At 37.6% G+C, this 27,552-nt stretch overlaps 3 protein-coding genes across 4 annotated transcripts in view; 2 read left to right on the top strand and 1 right to left on the bottom strand.

The window, feature by feature from the left end:
* Positions 1-2,349: 2,349 nt before the first annotated feature.
* On the top strand, positions 2,350-7,529 carry psmb1 (proteasome 20S subunit beta 1). Its single transcript, XM_039690667.2, has 6 exons — positions 2,350-2,514; positions 3,850-3,957; positions 4,966-5,047; positions 5,154-5,283; positions 5,878-5,984; positions 7,247-7,529. Exons 1-6 carry the CDS (start codon positions 2,414-2,416, stop codon positions 7,430-7,432), a joined length of 714 nt encoding a protein of 237 aa, XP_039546601.1. The 5' UTR covers positions 2,350-2,413; the 3' UTR covers positions 7,433-7,529.
* A 3,114-nt stretch (positions 7,530-10,643) lies between these two features.
* On the bottom strand, positions 10,644-21,105 carry fbxo9 (F-box protein 9). 2 transcript variants are annotated; one of them, XM_089117324.1, is made up of 13 exons: positions 20,955-21,105; positions 20,355-20,429; positions 18,928-19,047; positions 18,741-18,798; positions 18,545-18,641; positions 18,241-18,371; positions 16,883-16,997; positions 16,662-16,780; positions 16,072-16,162; positions 14,309-14,404; positions 14,128-14,221; positions 12,522-12,682; positions 10,644-11,041 (listed from the first exon to the last, which is right to left on the bottom strand). In XM_089117324.1, the coding sequence occupies exons 1-13, from the start codon at positions 20,955-20,957 to the stop codon at positions 10,933-10,935; spliced, it is 1,269 nt and encodes a 422-aa protein (XP_088973450.1). In that variant the 5' UTR covers positions 20,958-21,105; the 3' UTR covers positions 10,644-10,932. The 2 variants fall into 2 exon arrangements, with proteins under 2 accessions (XP_088973450.1, XP_039546430.2); XM_039690496.2 differs by having other exon boundaries at positions 12,522-12,676.
* A 1,401-nt stretch (positions 21,106-22,506) lies between these two features.
* Positions 22,507-27,552, top strand: part of arfgef3 (ARFGEF family member 3) — a 61,219-nt gene continuing 56,173 nt past the window's right edge. Inside the window, exons 1-4 of the mRNA XM_039690503.2 lie at positions 22,507-22,876; positions 24,921-24,972; positions 25,320-25,401; positions 27,330-27,461. Coding sequence (XP_039546437.2) covers positions 22,792-22,876; positions 24,921-24,972; positions 25,320-25,401; positions 27,330-27,461 — 351 coding nt within the window. The 5' untranslated portion in view covers positions 22,507-22,791. The remainder of the gene's footprint in view (positions 22,877-24,920; positions 24,973-25,319; positions 25,402-27,329; positions 27,462-27,552) is intronic.

Genomic DNA, 27,552 nt, shown 5'->3' with positions numbered 1-27,552 from the left:
TTTATAAGCTCAAATGCTCGCCTTGCTCTGTTCTTTGATGCGCGCTCATGACTCTCCTGTTCGAACTCGTTTATCAAAATGGACGAATCTTTTTCAGAGTCAATTCGTTCGTTTCGTTCGTTGAATGAACCAAATGACTTCGTTCATTTTGATTAACGGGTTCGAACAGGAGAGTCACGAATGTGCGTCACAGAACAGAGATTTTAAATTAGTTCTTATACATTTCTTTCCAAATACAAATGTTCCTCTTAGGTGATGTTTGCTCTCTCTCCTTTATTTTAGTTATTTTACCCTTTCTATTTCAATATCATTTATCATACTTTTTTTTTATTTAAAGTTATGCCACAATTACTAAAAATGATAAATTTAGCTTTATTTAAGTTCAGTGTTAATTTATTAGCATCAAACCAACTCTTCATCTTTTTTAATTCAGTTTCCACTGTATCCAAAAGTTGTTCCAGATTTTCCCCAGAACAGATTAAAGGAGCTGTATGCAAGATTGTGGCCAAACCTGGTACTGCAATCACTTTCAATTTAGCGTGTATCCCGCCCGGCAGTTTTGACTTGAGGTTGCCAGACATGCTGCAGGATCCAGCAGGAACGTATGCTACAAGAAGCTTCCAATGGCATATGACGAGTCCTCGAGTTTTTATTTCTGACTTTGTCACGAAGTATTTCGGATTCATACCAAGGTTTTTTTGGGATTTCACAACGTTAGACTTTTTTTTATCCGATTCCGACACGTTTGTATCTGCAGCTGTTAACTAGAGAAGAGCTGGCAATCCGAATGCCGCAACACTACTGACTCCGTGATTGGTAGATCGGTGGAGGGTGATGCTTCAGAACAAAACACAAACTGACAAATGTTGTCAGTGATATGTATTTGAAATTAACATGATTTCTTAATGTCTAGTGACATATCAGGGAAAATGTATGATTAATTGAAATATATTTCTTGCATACAGCTCCTTTAAATTAGTATCATCAGCAAATAAAATAGTTATAAGTGTCTTTGATACCTCCCATACATTATTTGTATTCAAGATAAAAAATAGTGGTCCCAACACTGACCCCTGGGGGACTCTACAGGTAATTGTCTTTAAATTTGAATTATGGTTTTGCCATATTTCGACTTAATTCGATTTATTTGAGTAGCTTTTAAAGCAAGAAAGTACTGTCCCCCCAATTCCATATTTTTTGTAATTTCATAATCAAAAAATTGTTGTCCACTTTATCAAATGCCTTCCAATAATATCCCCACTGCATATTTATGTTGTTCTATTGCTGTTATTTCTTCCACAAATTGAATAAGTGCATGTGAATATGTCCTATTAGCCCTGAAACCATAGCCTATTGCTGCATATTTTCTTAAGATGAACAAAAACCTCACGGGTTTGGGTCGACATGAGGGTGAGTAAATGACGACAGAACATTAATTTTTGGGTGAACTAACCCTTTGAATCAATCAAGTTATTATTATACTTAAACACGTTGAACAGAACAGGCTGGAGTGACTGAAGTACACAAATTTACATAAATATAGGCTAGTTTTATACAACAATACAACAATATTAACCAACCGAACAAATGAACATAAATAAAAACAGATACATGTATTTAACCGTATAAATATAATTTATTCCTGCACTTAAAACCTTTCAAAAAGTGCACTTTTGTTTCTTATTTAACCATAAAGGGTGTATTAGAGTGTATAGGGTGTGTTAGTAGATATAACCTTTTGGCTAGGATACCAGCCCTGTACGTGACAGCTTTTGTGCCTTTCTTTTTGCGAGTGTAATTATATTCAGGTACAGTTTTTAATTTTGTTGTAATATTTGCTTTTTTTTGTTTAAGATAGAATACATCTCAAATGCAATAAAACATGATTCTTTGCAGGTTTACATAGCCTTTATTTACTTTTAGGCTATTTAGCCGATTGCTAGAATTTGGGTTCTCCGTTTAGGGCTTTTCCTTCACTGGGAATTCTCAAAATATACTGATAGAATCCCTATTAGTTACACAAGTCGAAACACATGTTTTAATTAATTACTTTATGGATATTGATAGCAAATATGTCTTTTGTTAGTTAATAATAAGTACCCCGTTCACACCAACCAGTCCAGTTACTAGCCAACTTTTATTGTCCCTTTGAACTTGAGCGCAATGAAAGACACTGGGAACTTGTTTTACGTGTCAATATATAGGTTATAAACAACTGACTAAACATCTATAACCAAAACATTTGGCATATGCTTCAAATTGTGAATAATCGAAGCTACCAGCAGACGGCGCTATAAGCGAGTTACCATGTGACTACAAACTCTGTGACGTAAGCGCACAGGAAACTAAGACATATCAACTTCCGGTGGCCATATTGCGGTGATACAGCGAGTTTTTGTGAGGGAGCTTCATCATGATTTCTTCTCAAGCTTATGGTGATAATGGAAAGATGAAGGATTATCACTACTCGGGTCCAGTGGAGCATAAATTCTCTCCCTATGCTTTCAACGGAGGGTAAGAAGGGTTTCTGCCTGTCTTCATCATCATCACGATCCGATCATGACAGTTCACTTCATGCAGAAATCCTCTCACAAACTCGTTAAAGTCTATTCAGTGATTCCTGCTTCTGTTATTTAATCCACATATTAAGTTTGGCATTATATAGTTAAATTCAGCCGTAATGGTAAATAATAAGTTGGTGTGAAGGGTGTGCTTTTTTACTTTCACTATCAACTGCAGTTTTTGACGAACAATTAAAGCAACTGATTTACACTTTCTCAAAGTCAAAAATATGTAAAAACTGCTGATATCTGTGCTAATAATATGGTAGGTATATTTGATAATGTAGTGATTTTCCTGCCTTATTCCTGCAGATTCATTTCATTGGTGTAAAAAGAATTATTATTATTATGGGATTTATGAATATAGTGTTGGATACGTTTCTCTAAAAACCTAATTAATTAGCTTAATAGCTAGTTCTTAATCAACAGTGTAAGTAGATTACTGTTCTAATTACTCTTTCTAAAATTGCATTACTTAACATCTCATATCAACTTCGACTAAATTGAACAATACAAGGATAGAGATGAAACTGCAGCACTTTTAATCTTTCAGATAAATAATATAAAATTGTATAAAGATCTTTTTTATGAAGTCTGAGAGATATCTGACCCTTCGTTGACCAACTACGCAACTATCTTTGAGGCTTCAAAAATATGACATGGGCTAATTTTCTTTTTTGGGTGAACTAATCTTTTTAAAGGGAGAAAGTTACATTTAAAAACACATTTTAACATGCTCATATGTGAAAGTTTGATGTTAAATCCCCTATTTGCTTTATATAAAACAGCTCTATAGTCTATTTAGTGCAATTACATCAGAAGTAATTGTAATTAAATTACTTACGGACTGCAGCTTTAAAGGGATAGTTCACCCAAAAATAAAAACTAGCCCATGATTTAATCACCCTGAAAGTGTATAACATTTAGGGTTATATTAAAAATGTCCTGGCTCTTCCAAGCTTTATAATGGCAGTGAATGAGTGTCTGTCTTTGGAAGTCCATCAAAGCGCACCGATCCGTGATAAAAGTGCTCGAAACGGCTCTCCGGGGGTTAATAAAGGCCTTTTGAAGTGAAGCGATGCGTTTGTGTAAGAAAAATATCCATATTTCAAACATCATCGACTAAAATAACTAGCTTCCGGCAGTCGATACCGGTAACACTTGAACTTGACGCACAACGTCATGACGGCAATTGACGATAAAGTTTTAAATATTGTTCTGTATGTTTACAATGATTGGTAAAGAGTGTAACTCTGTTGCGTTAAACGCTGTGTGTGTCTCTCCTCAGGACTGTGCTGGCGGTGGCTGGTGAAGACTTCGCTCTCGTGGCCTCAGACACGCGTCTCAGTGAGGGATACAGCATCCACAGCAGAGACTCCCCGAAATGCTACAAACTGTGAGTTATCACACAAAATAAAATCTTTATTAGCTTTTTAATCATAGTTAATGCATATACAGGTGAAACTCGAAAAATTTAAATATCGTGCAAAAGTTAATTTATTTCAGTAATTCAACTTAAAAGGTGAAACTAGTATATTATATAGACTCATTACATGCAAAGTAAGATATTTCAAGCCTTTATTTGTTATGATTGTGATGATTATGGCTTACAGCTTATGAAAACCTTTACACAACATTATAATTTTGAATTAGTGGTTTTCATAAGCTGTAAGCCATATACATCACAATTATAAAATAAAGGCTTGAAATATCTCACTTTGCATGTAATGAGTCTATATAATATATTAGTTTCACCTTTTAAGTTGAATTACTGAAATAAATAAACTTATGTCACTTATGGTACAGTAGGGGCCAAAACGTATTTAGTCAGCCACTGATTGTTTAAGTTCTCCTACTTAGAATGATGAGAGACGTCTGTAATTTTCATCATAGGTACACTTCAACTATGAGAGACAAAATGAGAAAAAAAAAACCATTGTAGGAAACTCAAATCTCCAAAAATTTATTTTTCAGGAAATGGAAAAATCAGTATTTATACAATAATTAAATACTGCAGTGTCAAAGTTGATATTATGGCTTTATGTGGGCCAAATCTTTAATACCAAATAAGAAATCTTTAATCCCTTTAATACCAAATATTAAGCTCGTATGGAGTTATGAGGTTTTTGACCAGCACATTTCACCTCATTCACGATAGAGGTGGGCGGAGCTATGAGGTTTGACTGACAGTTTAGTCACAAGCTCTTTTTAATTCTTTTCATTGGTTAAATATTTGCAAAACCCACAGACAGACATAAAGGATGACCGTTAATAATGATTTATGAAAAGAAAAAGAGGAAATCTGGAGATGCAAGGTTTCCGCCCAACATGTGACTTCCAGTGCTTTGATTGAACTGTAACTGTATGGAAAGTTGAACCTGATCTCTCGCTCATTCCCATACAGGACAGACACTACAGTGATTGGCTGCAGTGGTTTCCATGGCGACTGCTTGACGCTAACCAAAATCATTGAGGCGAGACTGAAGGTGCGTTTGACAAACACAACCTAGGTATCTTCTGGTCAGATCGTGTTCAGTCAGCACTAACAGTTTGGCACAGAAATGAATGTTTTTATGTTTCTTTCTCTAATAGATGTACAAGCACTCCAATAATAAGGGCATGACCAGCGGAGCCATCGCAGCCATGCTGTCCACCATTCTGTACGGCAGGCGCTTCTTCCCCTACTACGTGTACAACATCATCGGGGGTCTCGACGAGGAGGGTGAGTGAGTGTGTGTGTGTGTGTGTGTGGTGGGCGGGGTCAAATATGCAGGCTTGTCTTTCTCAGGCTCTGAAATGTGTGATCGAGTTTATTATACACTTGGATTTATATGAACTAACATTAACAACGATTAATAAATACTGTAACAAGTGTATTGCTCATGGTTAGTTCATGTTAGTTTATACATGAACTAATGAACCGTATTGTAAAGTGTTACCGTGTTTATAAGGCAAGACGCCTCAGGTGAATACGGTAAAATATACTAATAGATATCACCATAATATCTTATTTGATTGATAACATTAAGCTTTGCATACATTGTTTTGTGTTTCTGCTATATGTTTGAATATACCAATGAGGCATTGAATAATTAAATATGCAGTAGATTGCGTAGATTAGATTTCCAAAACGAATCTGTGCATTGGATAAAGCCAGGATCAATCTGATTTTGTTCCAGTTAAAGGTTTTCACAGTCAGTGAGTGAATCAGTGAGCGAGTCAGTCAGTCAGAGAGTCAGTGAGTGAAAAACAATGCTTTTGCTTTAATAAACTGGATTGTCTTTCAATAGTGGTTGTGTCTGTTTCTTCATTCCAGGTCGGGGTGCTGTTTATAGTTTTGATCCAGTTGGTTCTTACCAGAGAGACAGTTATAAAGCCGGAGGATCAGCGAGTGCCATGCTGCAGCCTCTGCTGGACAACCAGGTGAGCGTCTCTGTGTGGCGTAAGGCGGGCGTACACGAGTGATGTCTGCTGATTACGAGCTCGCACAGGATTTCTGTCACTCCGGAGAAATCGAGTGGTCGGTGATGCTCGCATGGTAGCGGCTCGCATCGTGTGAGGAATTACGAGCATGTTAAAAAAATTCAGGAAGTCGGCCCGATTTTCACCAGTGTATCGTCTGTCCCCTTTTGCCAAATCACACACAACCACATCACAGGCTAGATCGATGTGGCTATGTAAAGTTACATTTGAGCTATTTTGAGCAGTGGTGGAATGTAACGAAGTACAAATACTTCGTTACTTTACTTAAGTACATTTTTCACGTATCTTCACTTTACTTAAGTAGAATAAATAGTGCATACTTTTTACTTTTACTTCGTTACATTTTGCAACAATTATTCTACTTTCTACTCCACTACATTTCTACAACTTGTGTTACATTTTCGTTACATTTTCTGATCAGTTTTTCCCCTGACAAAACGTAATGTTCGTTGCACGTTTGTCTCACCAGTGACGTTTGGTTGCCATAGATACATCAACTAAATGCGTCTCACACGCAGTGTGTTTATCATGCAACTCATACGCGAAAATTTGTTTTTACGTGCATAGGAAACACACCCTGTGTAATATACGTTTGGTTAGGATTATGGCAAGCCAAGAGGTTCAGAATTACACCATAAATGAATCGCGTCTACTGCCAAACATCGTTATTAACATATAGTAAGGATAAGCATGATGTGTATATTGCCTAATTGCAAGCTTGTTTCAGAAATGGTGACATTTTTTTCCATCATTATTGAACATCATTGTAGGAGTAGGCTATTAGGTTGAATGAGTTAGAATTAAATATTTTATTAATCATTAGAAAATAGACATTAAGATAATAAATTGTTATGCAAGTACTTTTACTTTTAATACTTAAAGTACATTTAAAATAAAGTACTTTTTACTTTTTACTTAAGTATGGTTGTCATTGTGTTACTTCTACTTTTACTAAAGTAAATATTTATCTGGGTATTTGTACTTTTACTTAATTACTGAGATTCAGTACTTCCTCCACCACTGATTTTGAGGCATGAACTTTTTAACAGTAAATGAAGAGCGTTTTCAGGACAATTCAGCACTTTTACATTTTTTTATTATTTTTATTAAAATAATGAGCTGTGGAATATTGAAATTGCATTTGTTGGAAAAAATGTGGAAAACTGTAGCGTTAGGCTTAAACCGTGTCCTCTTGTGCTCAGATCGGCTTCAAGAACATGGAGAACGTGGAGCATCTCCCGCTGAGCCTGGAGAAGGCCGTGCAGCTGGTGAAGGACGTCTTCATCTCGGCCGCCGAGAGGGACGTGTACACCGGAGACGCTCTCAAGATCTGCATCATCACCAAGGAAGGCATTCGAGAGGAGGTCGTGCCACTCAGGAAAGACTGAGACGCCAAAACTAGCCTGTTTTTCTTTTTCTCCAGTTGCATTCTCAAATCCGCTGTTCTTTTTATATTCCTTCTCAAGAATAAATGCGTTACCAGTATCACTATTGTCTGTCTTGTCTTTTACTTCAGTGTTTTGTCTGCTTTAGAACTGCATGTATGGGAAACAATATATGCATATGTTTGCATAGTGCATGAACAACCGATCTCCACCCGTGCTGCTTTGTTTTCTATGCAAAAACCTCATCATTTTACCGTCCTATTCTCAAATGCATCATGTGCTTTTTGTTTTAAACCAGACACTAATGTTTGTGATCTTAAAGCATAAAAATAATGCAATTTATATGCTTTAAGATCACATATTTTAAAATGATAACCAATAGCATATACACTCAAAATATTTAGGTCTAAATTAAGACTTGCATATCGTCAATTTTTTGACAAAAATTATTGTTTTGCATGATGCTGGCCACCTCTGGTAAGATCGCCCACTTAGGACATTTTATTTTGGCTAAAGGAGTAGTTCACTTTTTAAAAAACTTTTGCTGATAATTTACTCACCCCCATGTCATCCAAGATGTCCATGTCTTTCTTTCTTCAGTCGAAAAGAAATGAAGGTTTTTGATGAAAACATTCCAGGATTTTTCTCCATATAATGGACTTCAATGGGGACCAAACGGTTCAAGGTCCTAAAGACAGTTTAAGTACAAACTGTTCAAAGGGCTTTAAACGATTCCAGACGATGAATAAGGGTCTTATCAAGCGAAATGATCCCTCATTTAAAAAATAAATAACAAAGTTTAAGTTTTATAAGCACAAATACTCACCTTGCTCTGTTCTGTGATATGCGTTCGTGACTCTCCTGTTCGAACTCGTTTATCAAAATGAACAAGTCTTTTTTCGTGTCATTTGGTTCTTTCAACGAAAAAAAATGAACGAGTTGACCCGGGGGAAAAGATTTGTTCATTTTGATGAACGAGTTCGAACAGGAGAGTCACAAACGCGCATTTAGGCAATTTTACAAGCTTTTTAAGATGGCCGCTGCATCAAAAAGAACAAACAAATATTCAATTATTGGTTATCATGTGTTTTATGAGAAACCTGATATAATGCAATTATTTTAGGAAGGTGATGATATAAAAGTTTCTTCCATTTGAATTAGCCGCTGCTCAAGCGTGCAAAGTTATTGTACTGTTTAAAAATAGCACAATACATCTGACTGTATGTGTGGTGAAAAAAAAAATAAAATGATTCCAAGATTATTTATTGTTAGAAAGAGACATTTTAGCAAATGTACAGAAAATAATTAAATGCATAATTGAATAACATAATTATGTGCAGTTTATGGCATATGACTAATTTACTTCATTTGAAATCACAACATTTAATTAAAAAATCTCAGACACTTTAAAGTCTTAAAATGAATGCAATTTTATTCGTTAATTGGCATCCAATATTTATTATGTTTGCTGTGGGACATATAAGACAATTAAACTGTCAGGTGGTTGGTTGTGACATTGGCTCTCATGAAGCCATTCATTATAGGCGCATGCGCGAGAACTGAGACGAGGACGTTCTCATTCGTCTACTTCTTGTTACCGGGGCTTCTCACCGCTTAGGAGTTTTACCGCCCCCTACCGTATAAAATGATGATCCATATATAAGGCGCTCCGGATTATAAGGAACACTGTCGTTTTTTGAGAAGATTAAAGGCTTTTAAGTGCACCTTATAGTGCGGAAAATACGCTAATTGAAAAGCGTATGAACTGCGCGCATCTTCCTCTGCTTGTAAACAGAAAGTTTTGCGCTTCCAGCTATATCAGCACATCATCTTATACGGTAGGGGGCGGTAAAACTCCTAAGCGGTGAGCAGCCGGTAACAAGAAGTAGACGAATGAGAACGTCCTCGTCTCAGTTCTCGCGCATGCGCCCATAAGGAAGTAATGGAATAGTGGAATAAAGTCGTTATTTATGTTTTTTTTCGCACAAAAAGTAGTCTCGTCGCTTGATAAACTTATAATTGAGCCGCTGTAGGCACATGGAATATTTAAACCTTTTCTTTAATGACTTTATGGGCCGTCAAGAGCCAGTCCCTTAGGCAGTCTATCTAGGACTGATCCAGCTCTCAGATTCAATCAAAAATATCTTTATTTGTGTTCCGAAGATGAACGAAGGTCTCACGGGGTTGGAACAGCATGGGGGTGAGTAATTAATGACTTAATTTTCATTTTTGGGTGAACTAACCCTTTAATGACAAATTCAATGTGTACCACTGTAGTTGAGGTCACGAAAAAATATTCATGACAGTTATAATGGCCTCATGACAGCCAATGTCAAAGCCAACCAGTTTAATGTAATGTTAACCCATAAAGCTAAGTTTGATAAATAATCTGCTATGTCATGTGTATGACACTGACAGGTTGTGTTGTCTTAGTCTTAGTAATGTCAAGTTGTCATGACAAAGACACTGACAGGTTATGTTGTATTGGTTTATGTCAAGGTGTCATGACAAACACATCTTAAAAAATGTCATATTTGCATTAAAAATGTCATTATTGAGCGAATGACACTTAACGACAGTTGTCACAAACATGCATAAAACCATATGGCATGATTATTAAGGTGTCATCATGTCAGTCGTATGCACACCCCTTCAAGTAAAGTGTTACCAGATAGGGATATAAATTCAAGGAACTCAAAAAATGATATTGCATGTAAGACCCTTTAATGGTGTGATACATGCAGGTTATAATAATTTGTGATAGCGTAATGTAACCTTCATAGTTCTGTTTTGTCTTAGTGATTATCTTGCAAAAAAGAGGAATGAACATCGATGGAGCTGAATTTATTTATTATATTTTACCCAGTTTACAGATAAATGCAATATTTTGTTATTTATGAGTTGAGTTCATTTAATTATTTTTAAAGACATCAGCTTTTATTATGACCGAAGTATAGAAGCTCGTTTCCGCCACGGGATAACACCACTTAAAAGATAATTGCGACTCTACGTCATGCAATTATTATTGTATTTATTATTCAGTGGCGGAAAGTGTCTCCTGCTGAAAAATATAGATTTGATCTGATTGGAAGAGAAGAGGAGAGGAGCATTTTAGTGACATCATCAGCAAAATGAAGACCAGGAATGAGTAATAAAGAAAGAAAAAGTGTTTTGATTTGAACATTATGTAGATATGTAAATGAGAAGCAAGCAGAACACATCACATCTGATTTATTTGGGTGATCCAGTTGTCAGTAGGCATGTTCCCTCACTGAAATCCACACAAAGTGAACATTCATCACAAACCTCTTAAAGACGATCTCTCTCTCTATATATAGTATTTGTATCTTTACAATAAGAGCGTGACAGATCTCTTACACTATCCATGAGAACAAAATATAATGCTTTGAGCTGCAGTTAAGACTAAATCTCACACGATTCTTGTACATTCATCTAGGAGAAAGATCAAAGGTCGGCTTCCGTCATGCATCGCCGGGGTCGTCCTACAGAGGGCGCTCTGAGAAGGCGGTGAAGCTCTTGACTCGTGCAAAAAACAGAGGCGTGTACATCTTATCCACATCAAACGCAGTGACGACGGTCTCTCCGGTGGATCTGCGGGAGGAGGACGACACAACACCAGGGGTGAGGGATCTGCACTTTACTGACTTGCAAACAAAACATTATATAAACAATCATGTAGTTGACATACAACCAAACCACTACATCAAAAAACATGCATTAAACAACAAATTGTAATAATATAAATAATAAATGAATGACTAAATATTTAAATAAAGTAGTATGAAAAAAGTGTGGATAGCAATGGTCTTGAACTGAACAGGTGCGGGACACGAGTGTTACGGCCCAGTGACTGAACGGCACCAGCTCGAGTCACATGACCCACGACACGGAAACCCTGCTCGCCCGATACCATTTCATTTTCTTACAAATTCCCTAAAATGATGCTTAGTGAAAAACATGCATGTGTGTGTATTTATATATACAAAATAATTATACACAGTACACACACATATAATATGTAAACACAAACTGGATGCGATTAATCGTGATTAATTGTTGCCCAAGCACTTATTTTAATAAAAAAACCTACATTTTATTAATTTATTTAAATATTTCTATATTTCATTATTATTTTTTCAATCATCCTGTTACCGTAAACTGACCCGTCAATCATCCTGTTACCGTAAACTGACCCGTCAATCATCCTGTTACCGTAAACTGACCCGTCAATCATCCTGTTACCGTAAACTGTAAACTGACCCGTCAATCATCCTGTTACTGTAAACTGACCCCGTCAATCATCCTGTTACCGTAAACTGACCCAGTCAATCATCCTGTTACCGTAAACTGACCCGTCAATCATCCTGTTACCGTAAACTGACCCGTCAATCATCCTGTTACCGTAAACTAACCCGTCAATCATCCTGTTACCGTAAACTGACCCGTCAATCATCCTGTTACCGTAAACTGACCCGTCAATCATCCTGTTACCGTAAACTGACCCGTCAATCATCCTGTTACCGTAAAATGACCCGTCAATCATCCTGTTACCGTAAACTGACCCGTCAATCATCCTGTTACCGTAAACTGACCCATCAATCATCCTGTTACCGTAAACTGACCCGTCAATCATCCTGTTACTGTAAACTGATGTCCTAATAACATCTGGCAAAGGGACTACCAATGAAAACTAGCCTTTGGGCTAATTTGGGTACATTTACATTTAAGAATGTTTATTAATGTACACTGTCCCTTTTCTAAATAAATAAATAAAAAAAAATAAAAAAAACTGACCCGTCAATAATCCTGTTACCGTAAAATGACCCGTCAATCATCCTATCATCCGGTTACTGTAAACTGACCCGTCAATCATCCTGTCACTGTAATATTTTATTATATTTTAAACATTTTTTTTATTTTTTATCAGGTTAAACTTTGATCAGTCACTCAAACCTTGTGGGTAGTGACTTCTGACACACTCTTTTCAGCACACTATGCTTCGGGATACACTTCTCAATCTCACACACAGTTTAGGATGTTAGTATGGACACTGAGACGCAGGGCACGGCACCTGTAGGTGATGTGGCAGGAATGGTGGATCCACACCAGCTTGTTGAAGCGCTGGCGCCCCCCAGAGGACAGCTGCAGTCCCACGTGAAACGAGCGCTCGGCGTCGGGAACTGGGTTCCGCCTGCAGAACCGGCCCCTCTGGTACTCGGACACCTTCTGCAACTCACATTCATTTTTATAACACGGTTAGTTCCAGTCCTTGATTCTGATTGGTCAATTCTGATAGCTGTGTTTTATTCATGATGAAACTCAACAGCTCTATTTATCATGACACAACCCCCATAGCAACCAAGCTTATAGTCGAGTCGAGTATTGTGAGAGATTGAGTAAGTAAGTGTTCCTACACTTACACTAGATATAGCATTTCCGTCAGGTCAGTCCTATATTCGTAATGAAAAGTCAGTTTGAATGTCCGCTGTGATATCTTGTCCTTTCCTGTGTCCTAGTCATTTGTGCTTCTCCGTGATCACATGTTTGAGTCCTTTCAATATAAAAGTCTTCTCTACTGACTAACTCACTCTTTGCCACAGTCTAATGGCAAAATAGTGTAACTCTGATGCTGTTCACGGTCAAGGACTATGTTTTTTCAGCGGAATATAATATTTTAATATTTGTATTGTGTGGTAACCGTTTTAGGTACTCGAGGCAAGTGCCGTATCGTGAATAAATCACGGCAAAAGGGGTTACTCCGCATCGCTTCGTGCCGAACAACGCCCTTCAGCCGGGACTTATTCACAACACAGCACTAGCCTCGAGTACCTTACTGTTTACCTATACACATCGTTTCAAAGCAGCTTTACAGAGAAGAATGGGTCCACATTATAATTTACAGTGATCTGTTATCAGAGATTAGTTATTTATTTCAGAAATGTACATATGAAGAGTTCAGATGCAAAAGCCTCTAAATGCCATTTGAAATTTTCTTCTAAAATGACCATTTTTATCAAGCTTGTATATTTAAGTTCAGTAATTTCACTTAAATAACAATTAATAGGTAATCTTCATTAACATTTAAGTGAAATTACTGAACTTAAATATACAAGCTTGATAAAAATGATCATTTTAGAAGAAAATTTCAAATGGCACTTAGAGGCTTTTGGATCTGAACTCTTCATATACAAATCACAGTTAGCGAAAAATGTGATAATTTAAAGGGATACTCCGTTTTTTTTGTTTTGTTTTTTGAAATAGGCTCATTTTACCACTCCCCCAGAGTTAAACAGTTGAATTTTAGCGTTTTCGAATGTATTCAGACTATTTTCTGATATTTAGAAGAACATCAGTAACCAGACAGTTTCTGGTCTCATTGACTGCCATAGTAGGAAAAAATATATATACTATGGAAGTCAATGAGACCAGAAACTGTCTGGTTACTGATATTCTTCTAAATATCAAAAAATCGGCTGAATGGATTCGAAAACGGTAAAACTCAACTGTTTAACTCTGGGGGAGTGGTAAAATGAGCCTATTTCCAAAAAAAATGGAGTATCCCTTTAAACAATATGATAATTGAATGCAGAAAGTAATGAATTTTTTTTTTTTTAAATGATTATGACATTTAGAAATCAGTCGGCTTATTGCTAAAACCTGTTAAATAACAAACCAACCTCTTCTTTCCTCTTGGAGACAACAACATAAACTTTGGTTTGATTGTCTGTATCCTGGGACAGCCGATAATGGCCAAGCATGATGGAGTCCATCCTGTGGGAATCGAAGCATTTTAACCGTCATGTCACATGGGCTAGAAATGTCAAGTTCAGAGGTGTGTTAATCATGACACACACACACCTGGAGTTCTTGCTGCGCAGCCTTGGGACGACGGCCAACGGGTCCTCGGGGGTGGTCAACATCATCGCCTGACCGTCAGGGAAGAAGCGCAGGTACCTGAGAGACCAGGGCCAGTTTCACAAAAACAGACTTTGACTACGGTGTAGATATAGTAGATAGTCAGACTTCAGATAGACTGGTCTAAAATAGCCCTGGTCTCGTCAAAGCCTCATTACACTGAACCAAACCCAATCTGTTCAGGCACACTCAAGATACTGCACCCACAAATGAAAAAAATCTGTCATTTACTTCCAAACCTGAGCTCTAAAATGGTTTGCTTCCCAATATTTTGTGTAGAAATGTGCCTTAGTCAAATCTGTCCCGGCCGCCACAGATTAGAAAACATTTAGAAAATGTCACATATTAGCATAAACCTTTGCCAAAGCATCTGTCAGTCAAACTAAAATCCCGATATAGTTTAGTGTGCTCATCAGAAGGTTGTGATTTAATTAAATAAGTATTTAGCTTTCTAAACTTTCACAATCGCATCATTTCGAACATTTCTGTGGACAGATGAGTACACATAGATTATTAATGAGATGTATCTGTAAATTTGTTTTCACAGAAACTGATAAAGCCAATATTTTGAACGAGGGGCATTTTAAGTTTGCTCTCGAAGCGAAACTTAAAAGGGGACCCAAGTCCAGTGGGGAAACCATAGACTGTAGAAAAATATGGACGTAGTGTCCGTGACGTCACCCATAGGGTCCTGAAGAGCATTTTTGACGGCAAAAGTGGGCGGAGCCGGCCGTCGCCATCTTGGCAGTGTCACTCCCGAATAACCGGAAAATTATCTGGGAAAATTGTCGGGATTATCTGAGGCGACGCTAACAGACAGCAGACAAACGGCTAGGGGTGACATCAGCTTCTATCCACCTGTCACTCAAGAGGCCACGCCCTTAATTATGCGCAAATTTAAGGCTTAAAGGGTAACTAAACCCCGGGTCAGAGCCTGACTCCACCCACTGGCAGTATTTGAAAATGCTGAAAAAGTGGGCAGACCCCAGCGGAGATAGAGGGGACGAAATAGATGCTAAAACACTCTATCCTGATTGTTTTCAATACTCACAATCCCAATTCCTGACTCCCTACAGTGGTTTTGACGACGCAAGATGGTTTTTATACTGCCAAGGGCGTAGCTCGCGTGGTGAGCTGAAACCTGCGTACGTCACGAAGTGCGGAACATCCAATAGGAAAATTCAACTGCAGTAGCCACCGTTCAACCTGAAGAGGGCAGCACTAAGACGTTTTTACACCATATATTGTAGAAATAGAACACTTTATAAACAAATGTCAAAAAAGTTACTCGAATCATTAATAAAGATCCATTCTTACAGATCATTAACTAAAAAAAGTTGGTTAAGTGTTTAGTTACTCTTTAATATAATTAAAACGGATGAGTTATAAAAATATTCACCCCCCTCACAGTCGACACGAAGGGCGAAATTAGCAATATAGACCAAAACCACTTTTTGCACCAGGCTGTAAACATGTTTATTTCTGCTGTAAAGTTGAGCATTTTAACAAGAGGAGTCTAAGGGATTGACTCTCTTTTGCAGCCTGTCTCTAGTGGCCAGTCGATGAACTGCAGTTTAAGTCACTTCCGTGTCGGATTCAAGAGAGAGTACTGTAAACGCACACAGGTTTGGACCTACATGAGGGGGAGTAAATGCTGACAGAACTGTGATTTTGAGAGGAGTATCCCTTTAAAGCCCAGATCTCACCTGTAATACTCCACCTGGTGCCAAGCCCTGTAGAAGCCGTCCAGAGACTCCTCCCCCTGACGAATGTATGAGGTTTTGCTGATGTAAACACCTGGACGAACCACAGACGTTTATTAAACACTGTACCTGTAGCATATATTTAAGACGACACAGTCCAACCAAAAGTTATTCAGACACCAGATATAAAGGTGTGTGCAGGACAATAAATTTCATTTTATAGCCAAAAATCCTTCATACAGTGACTAACAGTAAAATTAATAAAAATATGGGACCAAACTTTGACCTGACCATGTTTTGCTGAAGTATTTTTTCTTTAATTGCTAATGCGAACTTTTTACATACAGAATGAACAAAATTAAGAATCGAGCCAAACGGGTATATTGTAATTGTAGTTAAATTTAACAGCTGACAGATATTCAACATAATTCCTCTGTGAGAGTCTAACAGAAGGACGGACAAAACCAGTCAAATATCAACTGAGTTCTGCTCATATTTTATTACCATTTTCTAAACTATAGCGAATAAACTGTGATAATGTGAGACATGTTGAATAAATTTTGGTTTGACTGTACATAAACGCACACGTTTACCATCAAAGCGCACACGTGGCCTCTCCAAAAACATCTCTCTCCAGGATGAAAACGGCAGCATTTTGGTGCAGCTTCGCCCCCACACCCTCAAACAAGCAGAGCGCCAAATCTCAGGGTCCCTGCGGCGAAACACACACAATCCAATGGCAAACGCACATCGCATTTCTGCTATGACTCCAAGCTGGTTTCCTCAGAGATGTTTGGTGAGTATGTGAGCCCACCTTGCACAGATATAGAAACCCCTGCAAACCAATGAGAGCTGCTCCAGGGCTCGAAGGTCCAGGTCACATGACACCACCCAGCGGAAGATATACATGAGCACCTCGAAGGGCAAAGCTGTGAACGTGAGAGAGAGAGACTGTCAGGGGAACAGGACAGCTCTGTGAATGTGAACAGAGCAGGTCCAGGGTCATAGATATACACACTAGATGTCGCCTTGGGGTTCTAAGCATGCATCAAAACCGCCGCCATCTTGGACAGGGCTCTTGTCATGGGAAGTAGCTGCTAACTCTACCTGTACTTCGAATTCATGGATTTTCGGACTTTTGTGCTGCGTATGGATGTTCTCACGAACAAAATCTGACATAGGAAGATTTTTTTTTTCTGATCATTGGAACGAACAAAAAAACTAGAAAATCGCTTTCAATTTATGCTGATTTAATTTCCATTAAAACTTTGCCTACATTGACGCTTATGCAATAAAGGGATAGTTCACCCCAACAGAGAAGGAAGTGAATCGTTGAATAAAGTCGTTACTTATGTTTGTTTTTTGCGCACAAAAGGTGTTCTCGTCGCTTGATAAACTTAAGATTAAGTCACTGTAGTCACTCCCCAACCCCCACCCAAACATTTTCTCATCGAATCTACACGATTCACGTAGGTCACCTATTTTGGTTTCAAAATGGCGAATTTCACCGAAAGGTGAGTGATTATCATGTCTGATCTTAATTTGTGTTCTGAAGATGAACAGGGTTGAACAACATGAGGGCGAGTAATTTCATTTTGGGGTGAACTATCCCTTTAAAGAGGAGGGGCTTCCCTGTTCCATGATGGCGGCTCTATTGACGCATACGTTCCAATGAACTGCCGCAGCCAAGGCGAGATCTGGTGTATAAGTAGGGTACCCTATATGGTTGCTATTGTGTGATTATACAATTTATGAGATAATATTTAAAGACTAGTTGACAGTCTGAGTCAAAAAAGGCAAACTTCATTTTTCTTCTGTTTTCTGGAGCTGAGATATGGCCTGAATATGTTGTTTTATGGTTGCTAGGCTGCCTTAAGTGGTTGCTAGGGCGTGAATATGAAGTTATTATGTCACTACTTGTTGGCTGCATGATAGGCTGAGTCAAAAGAGCCCAACCCCAAGTCTCTATGACCTTCTGGTCAAAAAATATGATCTCACAAATTTTGTGCCAATGTTAAGTCTATGGGACTTTTTTCGTCCACTTTATCGCCCGCCAGACGAGCATCGTACCACCGATCGCTTAGAAAAGTCATAGCACACCTCTCCTAAATGAGCCGGTCGATTTGAGACCTCATTCATGGGTCTTTATGTATGGTCCAGTGTGAGCAGTACCTGAGATGTGCACCTGTGACGTGTCTGTGTCCGGCTCACACAGCTTCATGGTGTCGCAGCCCAGCATCAGCTGCTGCTGGAAGTAGGTCAGCAGATCGTCAATCTCGCGGTCCTTCTCGTTGTCCTCCAAGCTAGAGCGCAGGAACAGGTACTTGTTAAGAATTTTGCATGTAGGAAATTAAGCACATTTTTTGCATTGTGCCATTATTATGGAATCGTCTCCCATCAGAACTGAACCAACTTTCTCTATTTTTATAAACTTTCATCCAAGTTTTCCATGAGCACACGTGATCCGAGCACTTACTAGCCCCCACTCCGGTCCGGATCAGGAGTTCTGCTGTAGTTGATCCGAAACTCAATGTCCGGGACCAGCAGCATCGCACTCTTGTAGTACTTGATGGCTGCAAAACATCAACAGAGGAAATGTTAACCTTCACTTCTTCATGCAATCCACTTCATAAGTGTATTAGTCTAATCTAAATAAAGAAATGAGCGAAAACCTTCATAAACCGCTCCATTCTGCTCTTCCTCGACTGCCTTCAGGAACAGCTCTCGGGCCTGAGAAAGCACACTTTCACAGTCAGAGGAAACCCAAGGCCAAGTGACTGTACACATCAATCATCACTGTGGCGATCAAGCAGCCGCTTTTCCTTATAGCACACCGTATGAATATTCATGAGTTCACACCTTTTCCTCTTTAGCTATTTCCTGTCTCCTCTTCAGCTCAGCAGATTTCTGGAGGCTCCTCCTCCCACCTGAAGGCTGAAGCTCGGACATCCACTTGGCCCGGAAAGCACTGAGCTCCATCTGAAACATCAAACATCAGCTACAGACCCACTGAACACGCACTGATGGATTAGGCTCATGGGAAATTAAGGATTACCACACCTTCTAAACAAATGAGCTTTCATGGCTTCTTCAGTCATAATGACAATAAAAAGCCTTTCAAAGCACATTTTACTTCCGTGATCAGGCAAGATTTCTATGGAAACTTGTTTCTGCTACAGAATAAAAAATTAAAAAAGGTTATTGCGCCTTTTATCGATAGGTATAGATATGAACAATTGCGAGTTCCTGTCTCGGAATCGCGAGTCAATATCAGTCAGAATTCAGAATGGCTAGTTATAATCTCGCAATTGCACGATAAAAGTCTGAATTGCGAGATATAAACAATTGCGACTTTTTTCTCAAGTTATAAATTCACAATTGCGAGAAAAAAGTTAGAATTGCGAGATATAAACAATTGCAAAAAAAAAAGTCAGAATTCAGAATGGCTAGTTATAAACTCGCAAGATTTAAACAATTGGGTCTTTTTTTCTCAAGTTATAAATTCGGAATTCACAATTGCGCGGAAAAAAAGTTAGAATTGCAAGATATAAAATTGAGCGAGTATTTATTTCATAATTGCGAATTTAATCAGTCAGAATTCAGAATAGCGAGATATAAACAATTGCGAGTTTACATCTTACATCTGTGAGATAAAGTTGCAATTGTTTATTTATATCAGTCAGAATTCTGATTTGCAAGTTATAAAATCGGAATTATACATAAAGGGCGGGACTTTTATTTTATTGTGATATCAGGTATTAATCCTTGAATTCCATTGGCTTAAATGATTCACTGATATATCCAATGGTATGATTAAATGATTATACTTTGTTAAATGATTAGACATTACACAAATGTCTATAAAACAGCACAAAAAGTTTCGAGATTTGCAGCTTTTTTCCAAGTGAAGACGCAGAAAAATAAAGTAGAGGAGGACTTGGTTTTAGCCAATCACAAAGAAGTATCCGATCCAGAATGGGGAGAAATTGGAGGAGAAAATTGTGACACATCCAAAAAGGCCAATCATTTCAGAGGTGGAGTAAACTATTGTTTCATAAATTATTAACTTTGGAATAACATACGCCGCTGAACTGTGCACAATAAAACCAGTGTTTTAAGAAAGTAAATACAGAGAGAAAAGAAAGGTTTTCAATATTAAACATGATGTAGGAATAATCTTAAAATGATTTAAATTATAAGTATTTGATGAAAGCAAATATTACATAAAGACACCTGCAACTTTCTCTCATTTGTCTTTTAAAAAAAGAGAGATCAGGTTCACTAACTTGAATATTAGTATCCTCTGAATTTTCATCTTCCACTTCTTCAACAGTGCCATCAGTATTTTGGTTGATTTCAGCCTAGAAATAACACATATTCAGTAACTTCAACTAACATATTATGTTTAGCAGGTACAATTTATAAAGACGTGACGCAGATAAAAAAAAAAGAAACTTAAGCCACGTCCATGTTTGGTGTTAAAAATAAAACTGACCAATCAGAGACTAGCAGAAACCTGACAAGCATTAATCACCAGGACTCACAGATGCGAGAAATTATTATTGCACTACATAAAAAAAAAAATATTGCACAAAATAAAAAATCTAATTATATTCCTATTCAGTGCATCAAAATACAAGTCCAGTTGTTTCGTGATTTGCAGAACATGTAAACATGCATGAATAAAGTAGACGATGTTTTAAATATAAGGACATTATTTATGATTGTAAGTACATGCTATGCGTTTAAAGAATCGTTTAAGACTGTTATCCAGTAAAAACAACTCAGATGTGTGTGACAGGACGATAATACGTCACAGCTGCTAACATGCTAATGTTAGCTACTGATTAGCAGTAGCTAATCTTAGAAACACAGCTTTTACTGACCATAACAAGTTATTTTGCGAGCTCTTATAATGTCGCTTTTAAAGACGTGCTTTCAACGAATATTTTACAAATCACGATCAGAGAAACGGACGACAGAGCGGGCAAATACGCGAGCTCGCCACACGGCAGCCATCATGACGAGTGAGTTTGGGAGTGACAGCAGCGCTGGAGACACTTGAGCTGCGGCAGAGCCCGTCTACGGAGAGCCTTGGCACTTGGTTGCAGTTCCATTAGAATTCCACTGGAGGTGATCGCGGGCGAGCGCAGAATGAATGGGAGTCTATGGGGCTAAACGGCTAAATGTGTCTCTTTCACCTGCTTGTCGTTAAATCAACATAGATTTTATTGTTGATTCCACAAGTTCAATGTAGATTATAGGCCAAAAGTCGAATGAACGAGTACTTATGTCCTTTCGATGTCTTACAGGTTAGCCCATTGTTGGCCGGAACACGCTAGCATTCTGCTATTGTGTGACGTCATCACATTTTTTAACTGATTTTTAGAACAGATAAGTGAACTTAAAATGCAATTTTCAGCTGAGTGTGTTTTCTTAGCCCTCTCTTTTGAATGCAACTTTCAAATTACTTGACAAAAAATTACATCCTGAGAAAAGTGGATTTCGGGGGGTGAAACACCATTGACTCCCATTCACTCTGCACTCGTCCGCGAGTGCCCCCGCATGGACAGAGACGTGTTACTGCAGCCAGTCCAGAAACCGGAAGTAATCAGTCTGCGGTTTAAAAATAAAAGTCTAAAAATAAAAGTCTACCCATCTGCCATAAAAAGCTACATAAAATCGGTCACGTTGTATTTTAATTTTATTTTTGTCCAATTTAAATACATAAAAAAATCACCAATCTCAAATGATGTGTTATGTGCACAGAAATAGACTAAATCATGAAAAGACATACTTTAAGTTTTGCTGTCAAATTTACCCTCTAGACGGAAATATGAAAAGGCTCAGACCTCAATCTGGTAATGTTTTGTTAATTAAAGTCGGTATCTGGAAAGAGAAAAAATGTAGGGCGGGACATTTGTCCACGGTGTGGTCAGAGCCAGAGCCATCTCTTGTGATTGACAGGTTGGTCCACCCTCGTGCCAGTAATCAGTAATCATAATAACGTGTACGGACAACTCATTTATATATTGCAATTTTACATTAAAAACAAGAATGGTCAGTTTTGATTTCATGGTGAATTTAAGTTTGCCAATTATAGGGGTGTATAAAATAAAATGAAAAAACGCTATACGTAATATCTATATATAGATATATCACGTATAGCGTTTTTTCATTTTATGAATATAATAAACATAAAAAAATCCAGTGCAGCATTTTTTCTTCTGGACAAAAATAATGAAGTACCTATACAATGGCGAAATATTACCTCATGCATATTATTCGGATATTGTTACATTTACTTGGTATTCTTCAAATGCCAATTATCTAATATGTTAATGATCCTCCTATATATTAATTCAGATAGGAGTGACGCTCCATTATTTCCCTCCACCAACGAAGGCGTGGCTTATGAATATTAATGACCAATATGAATTCGCGGACGGGAAGTAGCTGGACAGTCACCCACCTCACAAATCAGATGGGTGCTCTAGAATGCAGTTAAACCCTTTCATTTGGTCGGAACAATATTTTCTTTTATAGTATTTGTGTCGCTGAACACCAGCGGCTTCCACGCATATAGTAACAACTGACGTGGAGTGTGACGTATCACTGTTGTTAAAGTGAATCATCTTTACTGTAGGGATGCTGAGCTTTAGACAGGAGGCCTGAAACCATCATTTCTCCAGCATATCATTCATCCATCATCCTCCCAGCGCGATGGAGGAGATTCTCCGCAAGCTTCAGAAGGACGCGTCGGGCAGCAAACATAAAGCGATGCGGGACGCGTGCGGCGTCGCGCGCGGTAAGATGCACCTGTGAGCGATCAACCAAATGCGGATTCAGAGCAGATGGTCGCGCGCTCAGCTTATTAAAAATAATGTACAGTATACAGTCAGAGCAAAAGTGTGCCCGGCTTTCGCGGATGTTTATGTACTGCAACTGAATCCTTATAACAGCTGTGACAGGATGTGTTGTCAAATTGCACTTTTTTGGGGGAATGAAAACATGCGAATTGAAATTAAATAGTTTATATATATATGCATGCAACCTGTGTGCATTTAAACCATGTTTATTTCACTGTTATAGTGTTGAATGGTTTGGCTTCAAAATGCATGCAGTCAAAAATGGAAAAAGTCCCATGTTAATAGTGTTTTTGGACATGCACTATGAGTAATAATACTTTGGAGTACCATGCAAATTCAGTCGAACATGTTAATATAGCGAATAGTGTATGTTGATAATAGGTAATTATGATAATTAAGCCATGGTAAAGCCACATTACTTTACTGCATTCATTGAAGCTTAAATTTTTTAATGGTTAATTTAATCTTTTAATTTTTATTTTGCTGGTAATAAAGATATTATAGTTTTTTTTTGTTGCTTTTAGCATGATCCAGAAATAAATAACAAATAAATAAATAGCAACATCATTATTATATTAGAATTAGTGCTGTCAAATGATTAATCCTGATTAATCACATCCAAAATAAAAGTTTGTGTTTACATAATATATGTGGGTGCACTGTGTATAATTATTTTACACATATATAAATACACACACATGCATGTATATTTAAGAAAAAATATTATTTATATAAAAATATATATTTATATATAATATAAATTATATATAAATCTATATACATGAAGATATTTCTTAAATATATACAAGCATGTATGTGTATTTATATATACAAAATAATTATACACAGTGCACCCACATATTATGCGAACGCAAACTTTTATTATGGATGCGATTAATCATTTGACAGCCCTAATTAGAATATTTAATGAAATTAACTAATTGTATTAATGATAATAAATTATAACAAATATTTCAATTTATTGTAATCTTTAATATAATAAATATTTAAAGTGTTATAGTTGTAAGGCCCGTTATTCTGTGTTTAACTAATAGGCTGTTTGGGCAAAGGCAGCAGTTGAAGATGACGTGTAGCTTCATGACCTTAATTGACCTTTAATGCTGTGGCAATACATGAGCGGCTCAAAACACTCCGGCTCATTTTACCGGAGCTATGAATATCTCAGATTACAGTATAGCAAGGCCCGGGTTGGGATTTTATCATGAGTAATAGCATTTCACAATAACGATATATATCTCAATATAGTTATTTTTGCTTTAAAGAAGGGTTTTATATCAGCAAATATTTGATACCATCATTTCAGTATCACAAATAAACTAATACTAGCCTACATACAAATTCTCAAGCTTACAGAAGACGAGTAAACAGTCAGTGATAACATACGAACAAATAAAGTGATTACAGGCAATAGGACAAGAAATAGCGACTATAGCCTATATGAATTGCATAATCAAATGTGTAAAAAAATCATAATCTTCACTGGTTAAATTAAGTCTATTCTTATTAAAGTGATTCAGTCAAGAGCATTGAGAGTTTTTCTCTTTTTTTGTTGTTCGATTAACATTAATAACACATTAGGCTGCTGTCACTTTAAGAGCCAATGCATGGATCCTGTTACACACGCGCTTTCTTTCTCCACAGTTTTCCTTCACTTAAGACATAAATTACGAGGATAGTTGCATAGATGGGCATTTTGACACATGAGAGTGTGTATTTTACCGTTATTAGGCGGCAAAAAGCACTCGGTTCAGTTCCCGTGCGCTCTCGCTTGTCAGACTCAGAAACATGTGCATTTAGCGAAACGGTTTAACCTGTTTAAAACACATGACAGCACATCAACATTAACATTATGTTACATCAACGTCACGTGAGCGTATCCCGCCCCTACTTTAAATAATTAGGAATGATGGGGTTGCAAATTATTAATATACTTTTCCCCTAATTTTGCTTGTGTTTGCACAGAGACCCTTCAAGCTCAGAATGGATCAGTTAAAACACCTCCATCTAAACTCAGGCAAGTGTTTTCCTTCCATATACCATATTTATATTGTCAGCATTTGTATTTTCTCAGATATATAACCTTTATGATCAGTACATAATCCATAAAAGACAATGCACATTTATTAGGTTGTGCATTACATTGCCTGTTTTTAAATCTTTCATTTGTACACAGTGAAAAGCCATTGATAAAGTATTAAAATTACCAAATGCATAATAATTGTTCCTATATACCGTTGAAATGGGATTTAAAAAAAATATTTATTCATTTAGCAGTGTCTGAGAATCCCCAGAGGCTGAAAGTGACACTAGGAACTGCTTCAGTTTTATCTTTCATGTTCTGCGGTGTTCATTTCTGTGCAGAGAGAAGTGTTTATTCCCTCTTCGGCTGGCGCTGGAGTCTAAAAACACTAAACTGGCTCAGACTGCCCTCACTGGAATGCAGGTGTGTGTGCGTAACTCAACACACTTTTACATTTACATTTGTTCATTTAGCTGACGCTTTTATCCAAAGCGACTTACAATTGCTATATATGTCAGAGGTCGCACGCCTCTGGAGCAACTAGGGGTTAAGTGTCTTGCTCGGGGACACATTGGTGTCTCACAGTGGATTCGAACCTGGGTCTCTCACACCAAAGGCATGTGTCTTATCCACCATTATTTAGGTACAAATAATAAAAGATAAAGCAGGACACAATCTATTTGGTCTCTGATTAGCCAATGTTAGACTTATAACTCATTTCGGGATGTTTGTACTAGAGCCAGACCGATATATCGGCCGATATTAGGCATTTTCTAAAATATCGGTATCGGCAGTTATAATGGCCGATAAATGAATATTTCAAAAATAAAATAAAAACGGGCGAATCACGCTTCAACCATGTCATGAGTGTTGGAGTTTTATAGTTTGTCCACCAGAGGGCACTCTACACCGTCCCTGTTGGCAACAGTCGTGTATAACGCGCCACACATCCTGCAACCCGCTGATCCAGCCAGAGTCGGGCAGAGAGAACCAGTTATCCATTAACATATTATTTTAGTTAAAACTCATTATTAACTACAAATAACTAATGTTAGGGAAATCTGATTATATTTTATTGCTCGTTTCTGAAATAGAAAAATAATAAAAATATCGGCCGATATATCGGATTTTAAAACCAACAAATATTTGTATCGGTATCGGCCTTCAATATCCTTTATCGGTCGGGCTCTAGTTTGCACTATGGACATTAATAGACCATATCTTTGGACCAGAATATACAGAATTTATTGTAAAAATGGAAGCTGTGGTTGCCATAACTAAATCAGTTTTACAGATTGAACTTAAAGGGATAGTTTGGGTTGATTTCAAACATCAACAGTGTTTCTCAGAAATCGCTTACTGCACCTTTAATGAAATATAGGTGTTTTTTTTGTTTTGTTTTTACTTTAAATTTAAAGGGATAGTTCACTTTGAAATTAATTTTTAATATGTTTTATCTTACCTCAAGGGCATTCGAGATGTAGGTGTCTTTGTTTCTGCAGTATTTTCAATTTTGACATTTTTAGATCAAACCGTTCTTGTCTGTCAGTCATATAATGGAGGTCTATGGTCACCACCTCAAAGAGCATGCACAGAGAAGTCCAAATTAAACATGATTTAATGATTCGTAAATGTAAGTACACATTGATGGCCTAAGACACGAAACGAGCGGTTTGTGTGAGAAAACGAACAGTATTTATATCGTTACAGCCACAAAGCGCCCGCGCCCTCAGATCACTTGGACGTGGCTGTGGTTACAAGAGGTAAAAACGATATAAATACTGCTCGTTTTCTCACACAAACCGCTCGTTTCGTGTCTTAGGCCATCAATGTGTACTTACATTTACGAGTCATTAAATCATGTTTAATCTGGACTTCTCTGTGCATGCTCTTTGAGGTGGTGACCATAGACCTCCATTATATGACTGACAGACAAGAACGGTTTGACCTAAAAATATAAAAATTGAAAATACTGCGGAAACAAAGACACCTACATCTTGGATGCCCTTGAGGTAAGATAAAACATACCAAAAATTAATTTCAAAGTGAACTATCCCTTTAAATTTAACGTAAAAAACAACAAAAAAACCCCATCTATATTTCATTAAAGGTGCAGTAAGCGATTTCTGAGAAACACTGTTGATGTTTGAAATCAACCCGTCTAGGACACGCCCCCTACTCCAAACTATGATCAGTTTTACGGTGAATGCTTAGCAATGTGCAACCACTCACGTCTTATACGTTTATAATTCAGCTTACACATGGCAAGATGACCAGTGTTGGTTTTTATTTCAATAAATGTTGTTTAGTTCATACTCTTCTCAGTCTTTTGCATGTTTGTGTGTTGACAGAAGATCCTGTGTGAGGATTGCTTTGCCGCTGGGGAGAGCGAGGGCCCGGAGAAGCAGCTTCTGGGTCAGATCCTGGAGGCCATCCGGGTGACGCCCGCCTTACATGAAGACCTGCAGGTGGAGGTCATGAAGGTGTGTGTTTCTCTGCTCTTCAGCATCATCAGTGTGTGTGTGTGATTTGCGGGTTTGGCATGTTACTTTACAAAAAGTACTAGTTACTTCT

The sequence above is a fragment of the Pimephales promelas genome, chromosome 11 (assembly GCF_988280905.1).
Source record: "Pimephales promelas chromosome 11, fPimPro1.hap1.1, whole genome shotgun sequence".
NCBI classification, from domain to species: domain Eukaryota; kingdom Metazoa; phylum Chordata; class Actinopteri; order Cypriniformes; family Leuciscidae; genus Pimephales; species Pimephales promelas.
The sequence above is the reverse complement of the archived record's forward strand: the minus strand, read 5'-3'. Positions and strand labels throughout refer to the sequence as shown.